Below are 9,718 nucleotides of genomic sequence, written 5' to 3'. Positions count from 1 at the left end.
TCTCCTCTACAGTTACCCCTTATCACTTCCCTTCTCGACTGTCACCCCATATCACTTCCCGTCACCTCAACTGTCACCCTGTGTCACTTCTTGTCTCCTTGACTGTCACCTTGTATCACTTCTTGTCTCCTCGATGTCACTTCTTGACTCAGTCACCCCATATCACTTCCTGTCTCTTTGACAGTCACCCCATATCACTTCCTGTCTCTTTGACAGTCACCCCATGTCACTTCCTGTCTACTTTGTAGGTTTAGTTTTTAGTTAAGAGTTCATGATTTCAGACAGATGTGTCTGTCTGACCCAACAGGAGTGAATCAGGACTCGGTTCTTGAAAATATAAACAGATAAATTACAGCTGAGATTTGATTGTTTAATAAAATTATCTCAGTTTAAAACCATTAATGAGTTAAAAAAGTTTTTCTTTTAATTATTTTTTTTTACACATTTTCTGAGTAACAGACATTTACAAAAATTATATTAGATTAAAGTTACATTTAAAAAGAATAAAAAAATGTGTTTCAAAGCTGGACGAGGTCTTAATTCATCTGCAGGTTTTTACTCTATTCTGGACAGAAACAAACTTGTCCTCAGGGTTTGACAGAGGAGTCTGCTGGGTGACGATGTAACACCTGCAGGCTTTAACAACTAGAGTCTGAACTAAAATACACAGATTAAAATTCAGTTATGCTGACATAAATAAGTAAATGTAGAACTCTGTGTGAGATTAAAAACTGTAAAGTTAGAAAAAATCAAATGTAAAGTCACAAATGACAAAGTGAGGATGGAGAATGGATGGATGAGGAGGAGTGGCTGGATGTGGGTGGAGCTTCAGGGCATTCTCAGTCGTCGCAGCCCAGCAGCTCCAGGCGCAGAGTGATGCGCTCGTGCCATTCCCAGGGAACGACTCGTACGTAGCGAGCGTAGAACGGAAGCTGGAACACGTTCTTCTTATGAGAGCTGTTGTCAACGTTTCCCTGGAAGATCTGAAGAGAGAAGACAGGATTTTACAGCCGTTTGTTGTCAGGAATCAGCTAAAGGACTCAGCCGAAAGACCCAGCCGAAGGAGATCGGCGAGTTGAAGCCTGTTTTGTAAAAACATCAGGCATAATCTTCTTTCAGATGCCGTTTTTCTCTTTAAATAAAGAAATCACGAAGAGAAGAGATGCTTTGAGCATGCAAATGAAATGTTAGACAGCTGGAATGATTTAAAGACTAACATTTACATAAAAGTGTTTTAAAGAAAAGTTTGTCACTAAAGACAGTCCAACACAAGCCTGAGCTTCCAGTTTTATGAATTCTTTCAGCATTTTTCCTGATTTACAGTCTCACAGGTCTACAGATACACAATAAATGAGAATAAAACTCTTCATTCAGACTTTGAATGAACCTGAATGCGGACAGGTTTAGTTCAAGTCAGAGATGGTAAGCTGGACTCAGGTGAGCCTGTTGGTTCAGACCTTGTCCTTGGTGCCGTCCTCGTTCTTCACTGTGCTCCACGCCGTTCCATCATGGCTGAACACAACTTTGAACTCTGACACGAACTGGACCACCCCGAAGTCCTTCGCACCCTGAGTGATGATGCCCGTGAGACGTTTGGTCTTCCCTAAATCAACCTGAGGAGAGAACAAAAGAACAGAGTCTGAGTCTGCAGAACCATCTGGCTTCAGAGTTACTGAGGTTTCCCCGGACCTGGATCCACTCGGACCGGTTGTTCTGGGCCGGGGACCAGGCGTTGGTCTTCCCTGCCTTGTCCAGCCGGGCGAACTGAGGGTGCCAGGTAAAGGTGTCAATGCCCCAGGTCCGGAAGGTGCTGGAGGCTGAGAGCTGCTCGTCAGAGATGAGCCGAGACTTCATGCCCAGAGGTTCTGAACAACCTGTTGTGTTCGAGGAAACTGGAATGAAAACAAATGAAGGGAACGGGATGGAGCAGAGTGAATCCACCCGAACAGGAACCAATCCAGCCTCCTTTACCAGAAGATTCAGCGGAGCGGCCAATCAGAGCGCTTCGTTAGAAAAACAAAAACAAACAGTTTTCTGTTTACTACAGCTGGGATCGTCTGGTTCTGATCCTTCTGGGTCAGGGTTCAACTCAATTTGTCTCATTTTAGGCCAACTTTTGACTTTTAAACTTTTCTCGTGTTCTGGTTTTTGTCTGTTTGACAACATTTTACCACCTGCTGCCCTGAAAGATGGGCGCTCATGTAATTACCTCTGTCTGAGGAGTCAAATCAGTCACTAGTACAGATAAAACAACAAAGTCCATGCTCAATAATCCAGGTATACAATCCAACATTTTTCAGTCAGGTCATCTGGACAGTTTCTTTTTTTTTGCTGAAACGTTTTGCCTTCGATCCGGAAGTCTTCATCAGTCAAGGAAACACAACACAAAATTGATTCTTCCCCCAACAGCTTACTCCAAAGTGGAACAAACCAGTTATGTTGGTGCCAGTTTGACATGACTGTCAAGAAGGAAGAAGGCCGGTAATGGAGGAGGGGGCGTGACAAAGAGACCATCTTAGCACCAACATAACTTGTTTGTTCCACTTTGGAGTAAGCTGTTGGGGGAAGAATCAGTTTTGTTGTGTTTTTCCTTGACTGATGAAGACTTCCGGATCAAAGGCGAAACGTTTCAGCACAAAAAAAGAAACTGTCCAGATGATCTGACTTAAAAATATTGGACTTGTACAGATACTTTGGTGTGGTAGTAGCTGAGAGTCATCCCCAACACACACTCTGAGGGCTGACAGATCGTGTGACATGTTTCAAACTCTGAAGGGCGGCAGGTGATACGTGCTCCTCTGAGAACTGATGGGTTTTAATTAATTTCTGTTTAATTATATAAGTTTAGAGTCAAAAAACAACAACCAGTAAAGCCACCCTGCAGAGGCTTTAAGCCCATTTCTGCAGCTTCTTGTAGCCGTTCTCCGTGTCTGTTTACCGTTGAGCTCGCAGCCCACCAGCTCCATGCGCAACGTGCACGCCCTGCGGCACACCACCGGGACGATCCGGAGGAACTGAGCCACCACAGGGGGGTCAAACATGTTGGTCTTTGTGCTGTCGTTATCCACGTTCCCCACAAACACCTGCATCTCACAAAAAGAACAGGTGAGAACACCAGAGGAGCTGCCTGTTGATGGTCCGGACGTGACCTCTGACCTTTTCCTTCCGCAGACCATCCCCTTTGTAGGTGACGTAACTGGTTCCATCCAAGCTGCTCGCCACCTTGAAGGCCTTGATGTACTCAGCCGCCCCCATCCGACTGGCCCCCTGAGTGATGATCCCCGTCAGGCGCATCTTCTGCTGCATGTTGATCTTAAAAGGTCAAAGGTCAAAGGTCAGCACTATCACTTCTTGGTTGAAGACTTGGAAAGCCTCTCCCTTCACCTCAATCCAAGGGTTCCTGTCATTAGATGCGGAGGTCCAGGCGTTAACGATGCCCTGGTTGTTGAGTCGGGCCAGCTCCGGGCCCCAGCGCTGAAGACCCAGAACCCCGTAGTGCACGGAGGAGGCCGAGATCTGGGACTCCACAATGGCTCCTCCTTCCATCCCCAGCAGAGAAATACACCCTGAGACAAAAAAACACTCCTCAAACATTCAAAACTGAACTTGTGCGTCAGAACAACGTTTACACGCCTGGATCTTTTAAAAAATGGGTTGTGTTCGTAAACAGAAGTGGTGCGTTTCTGCGTAAACGTAACGGACGTACGGAGCTGGCACTGCTTCCCAACGTACGGCGAGGCGCAGAGGCAGCTGAAATCTCCATCCAGATCTCGACACGTTCCTCCATTCTGACACGGCTTGTTTGCACAGTCATTCACATCTGGAAAACAAAACAACAACAAATAAACAACAAAAAAAAAAAAACATTTTATCTCAATAAGTGAAAAGAAATGACAGAAGTTAAAGACAAATTCTAATAAACATTAAAAAACACAATTGTTGGAAGGAAATACAAAACTCTGCGTGCGTGTGAACTTGAATTGTATTTATCCACAGAGTTGATGTGGTCAGTAAAATGTTGGACTTCCTGGGATTTAATTTTAACCCAGGTGTCGTCAACATACCTGAACCAATGACTTGGTGGTGTCCCTGAAAAGGATGTCAAGGCTCTCTTTTCTACCTCCTCCATGTACAGGTTGGCAACAATAGGAGAAACTGGAGACCCCATAGCACACCCATGTTTCTGCCTATAATATTGCTCCCCATATGTGAAGTAGGTTGACTGCAGGCACAGTTTCAAGAGTTGACACAGTTGTTCTGTGGAAAGCGTGGTCCTGCTGCTCAGAGTGGTGTCTGATTTTAATTTTAAACTGACCACCTCTACTGCATCATCAACAGGAATGCACGTAAAGAGTGATGTGACATCAAAAGAGATAAATGTTTCATGGTTCCTCTGGTAAAGAAAAATGTGTACAAAAGTCATTTGTTCCCTCTGCTGTGAGTGTACTTAACATGGTCCTATATAAAAACACAGCCACACATGACAAACCATTGTTTGCTGGGATGTTTTCATATTTGTAATGCATCGTGTATTTTAGAGTGTTTTCTTTATTGGGATAGTAAAACTTCATACATTTTATGACATTTTTAACTTGTGTTGTTTTTTTATGAGCCAGATGTCAAAAATAAATCTCCATTTCATGGAATGTTATGAACAATAAAGTTATATTGATCAACTGATTGATCAGTCTCCATGTTGACATCCCTCACCTTATCCACAAAGTCCATGGTGTTCTGTATGTGATGTTCTGAGATGCGAACATTTCACTGATCACATCAACTCTGTGGATAAATATATAAAGTTCACACAAGAAGATGGCAGGATTGTTGGTTTGAGAGAGGAGTGAAGGAGGCCATCTTTGCGAAGAGAACCCGTCCATCATTAAACAGGAGCGGAGGCCTCCATGTACAAGAATGTTGTTATTGCTAGTGTCACTCAGCCCCCTATGGATAGTAAGCGACCATCAGGGCACTATAGTGATAAATTGTTAGGCTGATGGCCCTTTTTACATGTGAACAGCTAGTTCTGGCTGTCATCAGCAAACTGTTTGATCCACTATGAGAAGGTGCTATTTATAAGACTGAGCTTGTTGCAGCTCCTCAGACTGAAGAAGTCTGTTGGATAAAAAATGAAATGTTTCAACAAAGAAGAATCTGTTCAGAGGAACCGACTCAACCTTGTTAGACTTCTTACTACCTTTTCCTCTTGGCCTCTTCAAGCCCTGTTCTCAGTTCTTTTGAAAGAATTGTTGCGGATTCAGGTTGTTTAGGGCTGTGTTTAACTTTAATGTCGGGAACATGCCATCCTCTCACTCGCCAGCCCAGAGGTCACTAATGATGTTTTTAATGATTCTTAATTAGGATTTTAGATCCACAGCGATTCCATAAAAGTTAAATGAGCTCCTGAACTTGCTTCTTCCAAGACCAAACTCAGAGGTTCACCTACATCTTAAGGATAAAGAACATTCTGGAGTGCATTAAAAACAGATCTGGTTCTGTTCTGAATATCCCTGCATGGGCTCAGGAACCCCTCCACACATCAGGGAAACCACAGATGCCACGTCCTCCATACTAAAGAGGAGGGGGACCATCCTCTAGCCTGTTATCAGTTCAAAATTCTGCCTCTCTTATGGTATGGGGGTGCATTAGTGCCACTGGTATGAACAGCTTACACATCTGGAAAGACTCCATCAATGCAGAGAAGCATCTACAGGTTTTAGAACAATATCTGCTTCCATCCAGCAGAGAAGATCCAGGACCGTAGAACAGCTACAGTCCTCCATCAGACCAGAACGGGACAACATTCCCTCTAAAACAGGGGTGTCAAACTTTTGTACAAAAGGGACCAAAATTAAAACCTTTTTCAAACTAAGGGCCACTTTCAAAAACTACATTAACTCAAATCAGATACCCAACATCTTTTCTTGGTCACAGGTTCCTCAACAAGCATTTGATTGGTCTCATTTTGATGTTCTCTGTTGTGCTTTCTACATCATCATCAACGATTACTGAAAAAATTCAAGAGATAGAAGTATTTTACGTTTCACATATCATCTTGGGGGCCAGATAAGACATCAACGAGGGCCACATTTGGCCACCGGGCCTTGATTTTGACACATATGCTCTAAAACCTCCAACAATTGGTCTCCTCAGGTCCTGGAGGTTTGCAGACTGTTGTTAGCAGACGAGGGGAGTCTTCTCAAAGTGAACATGGAGATGACCAACTTTAAAACATCAGATTCAGATTTGCCCAACATTTTCCTAGACATTCTTCAGTTTTTCAGCTTCAGCAGCTGATGTGTTAACTTTGTCCCACGGTGAATAAAACGTGGGTTCATGATTGTGTTCAGTCTTTATTCACATTTTAAACATCTAACTTTGTTGGGACTGAGGTCGTAGACCAACAGCGTGAGTTCAGCTTGTGAGAGGTAAAGTATTTCTATACAACATTTTAAAAGAATAATTTCCTTCATTAAAGTAGAAGTTGTTGTGAATGAGGCCATGAGGGAAGTGAAACCCTAAACAGATGAAGTCTCGATCCAGAAAGGAGGACGTGTGAATGCTAAGAGACTCCGAGCGATCCGCTCCTAATTAACCAAAGAAAAGCCCTGAATGAGTTCCTTTCACGGATCTGCTGAGTGGACTCGTCTCTTTCACTGCAGAGGATTGTGGAAGCATGAAAACACCCTTCATGTGTTCGCAGGCTCAGAGAAATGGAGCTTCGGGTTCTGACTGAACCCACTGAGTCCTTCTAGTCATTGGTTATGTCCTAAAACCTTCTGTAGCTAATATCCTACAGTGGGTGGGTAAAAACTCACTGGTCTGGCAGTGAACGCCCTCGAACCCCGGCTGACACCTGCAGACGTATTCACTGAAGACGTCACCTCGTCGGGTCGGACCCACCGCCTCACAGGACCCGTCGTTCCTGCAGGGGTTCGGACTGCAGGGTCCTGAGAGAGGCAGGAAGGAAATACTTTCACCTCAGTTGTGTTCTTCCGTCCGCAGCACTCGTTTCCCCGCCCTACCTGTCTCCGTCAGGTTACAGGTGTCTCCATCAAAGCCGTCTGCACAGATACAGATGAAGGGCTCCTCTCCGACACCCATCACACAGGTGCCCCCGTTCTGACAGAAGTTCACCTGACAGAACTCACCTTAGGAAGAAACAGCAAACACAAGTCAACAATGTGCTGGTGAAGATTCTCAGTCATCCAGGACTTGGTTAAAAAAAAAACGTTCAGACAAAAACTGAGAAAGCTCCTCGGATGAGAAGCAACACGTCTTCACCTACAGAGCAAAGTCCAGTTGTTTTTGTCTTTAATAAGCCAACAACATTACAATGTGGTGAAAATGTAAACTTTCACTTGACCTAAAGACCAGAATCCTGGACTAAGGTTCTGGTTTTAAAACGTCTCCTCAGGGATATTCAGCTCTTTCTCTCTCAGCAATCTTCAGGACAAATGCTTCGACAACTCGTAATAAATCTTTAGTTTAATTTATTTTATTTAAGGGAGAAATTACTTATTGTGAGTGTCAGACTGGTTCTGGTATCTGAAGGCGTCAGATGGAGCAGGACAGGTTTATCCTCAGGATTATGAGTTGCCAGGATTAGTCTGGTTGTTTGTTTAGGGCCCAGGGAAAACAAGTGAGAAGACAGGCAGCACACCTGTGGGACAGGTGGTGGTGGGGGGATGTGACCCCAGAGACAGAAGCAGGTCCATCACACCCGGGACCCATTTAATCCCTCCAGATCAGGCTGCAGCTGGACCTGGTCGGGTCAGCTGGGTTCCAGACAAGAAGCAGATGGTGTTATTTCCTGCTCCATCTGACCTCTTGAGGTGAAAACATGAAGGCATCTACCTATGAAGTGGCTCCTCTGACTCTGTGGACAAACCTGACAGCCTGTGTCAGTAAAAACTGATCTGAGTCACATTTAAAGACCAGGAGAGTAATGAGCAGGTTCAGGATGTAAACCACAAGAGAGAGGAGGACAGAAACAGCCTCCTAACCTGAAGTCACTAACCTCCGACACAACAAACTACAGGCAGTTCTTACAGGAGACTTACCTCTGACCGAGGACAGGTAAAACAGCAAAATCAAAGCTCCTAGAACTTCAGTAACTGGGTTCCTGCTTCCTGAAATCTTCATGTTTCTTCCCTCTTCTGGTCCTGAACTCAATAGGCGCTTCCTTCAAGTTCTGTCGGAAAAATCAGAGATCACAACGAGTACTCCGGCAGGGAGCCGAGACGTGCTCTGATTGGCTAGCTCCAGCGGGAGCTCAGGGCACGTGACAACCTCATCATCCAATAGGCGAAGGGCTCGGCGAACTGAACTACAGAAACACTGGAAAAGCAATAGGCAAAGCTATGCGAGATCGTGGCCACCATCTTCCGAAGTGCTACGTGCATAATTCATTCATTCATTTAACCTTTATTTAGACAGGTTAATCCCATTGAGCCTCGGGAACTCATTTACAAGAGAGACCTGATTTCTTAATAAAGAGTGATGACAACAGTGAATAACAACGACAACAATAGACAGTCATAAAATAGGCATAGGTATACAAATTTAAGTTTCTCTTTTTTTTTTTTTTTTATAAATCAAAACAATCAAAACAAAATAGCAACCAAAAGGACAATCAAGAGGAATAATAGCAAAAAACAGCTAGATTGTAAGGCGATTTAGAAAACTAAAAACAGGAACATCTTTGGTTCTATGTCGTATAGGCTTCGCCCTTTAAGGCTGTCGCTGATGGGTTTATCCTGTTATGCGCAAGCATCATAACGGGATAAACCCATCAGTGACAGCCTTAAAGGGCTACGCCTATACTCATAGAATCTGGGGTTACAGTACGTAACCAACGTTTTTCCCAGGAACTTAACAGTTGTTTAAAGTCACTTAGAGAGGTCAAGGTCGAGAGCGTCAGGTCTTTTTGCAAGATATTCCAGGAAACAGGAGTGGAGTAGGAGAAGGCCCTTTTGCCTAGTTCAGTCCTCATTGAGGGAACACTGCATGTAATAATGTCCTGAGAGCGCATGCTGTCGCAGTTACAAAGTGTTTCTTAGCATTCAGAATTAGACAGGATCTATTTCTGAAAAAGAAACCAAGTTTAACATTCAGTTTTCTTACTAGGTTTTCCACGTGAAGCATAAAAAAGAGATGCGAGTCGACCAAGATACCCACATATTTATAGGAATCAACAAACTCAACAGGACACCATTTGAGGGTAAAATAAGAGGAAGAACTAGAGGAAGAACTGATAGGACTGACTTCCTGTTTGAAAAAAGCATCTCTTTGGTTTTATCGCCATAGTTTTGTTAATTTGAGTTGGTGTTTGTAGTGTCATCAGTCCAAAACTGTCAGATTAATACTTATTGGATTGAAATAACCACATATACCATACCATACCATACCACTTTATTTATAAAGCACTTAAAACAGCAACAAGGCCAACCAAAGTGCTGTACAGACAAAACAACAGGTAACACACAAAGCAAAATACAAAATGAAGTAAATCAGAATATAGACATAAAAACGATGCAGGTAATGACGACTAACCAGTGTGGAGCATACAGGTTCAAAACACAGATCATCTGGTGTTGAAAGCTACTGAATAGTAGTGAGTTTTTAAATGGGACTTGAAAACCGAGAGGGAGGGGGCCTGTCTGACAAGCAGAGGTAACTCGTTCCAGAGTCTTGGTCCTGCTACAGAGAAGGCCCT

The 9,718-nt window shown here is 43.7% G+C and overlaps 1 protein-coding gene across 2 annotated transcripts; it reads right to left on the bottom strand.

The window, feature by feature from the left end:
* Positions 1-485: 485 nt before the first annotated feature.
* Positions 486-8,245, bottom strand: LOC119429510 (lactadherin). Of its 2 annotated transcripts, none has more exons than XM_037697136.1 (10): positions 8,064-8,245; positions 7,026-7,151; positions 6,819-6,950; positions 3,707-3,820; positions 3,385-3,566; positions 3,157-3,312; positions 2,939-3,083; positions 1,690-1,874; positions 1,458-1,613; positions 486-983 (listed from the first exon to the last, which is right to left on the bottom strand). In XM_037697136.1, the coding sequence occupies exons 1-10, from the start codon at positions 8,143-8,145 to the stop codon at positions 840-842; spliced, it is 1,422 nt and encodes a 473-aa protein (XP_037553064.1). In that variant the 5' UTR covers positions 8,146-8,245; the 3' UTR covers positions 486-839. The 2 variants fall into 2 exon arrangements, with proteins under 2 accessions (XP_037553064.1, XP_037553058.1); XM_037697130.1 differs by having other exon boundaries at positions 1,690-1,892; positions 8,064-8,244.
* Between the last annotated feature and the right edge of the window lie 1,473 nt (positions 8,246-9,718).

The sequence above is a fragment of the Nematolebias whitei genome, chromosome 2, assembly GCF_014905685.2.
Source record: "Nematolebias whitei isolate Nwh7 chromosome 2, NemWhi1, whole genome shotgun sequence".
Classification (NCBI taxonomy): domain Eukaryota; kingdom Metazoa; phylum Chordata; class Actinopteri; order Cyprinodontiformes; family Rivulidae; genus Nematolebias; species Nematolebias whitei.
Note: the sequence above shows the minus strand (reverse complement) of the source record. Positions and strands in the feature narration are given on the sequence as shown.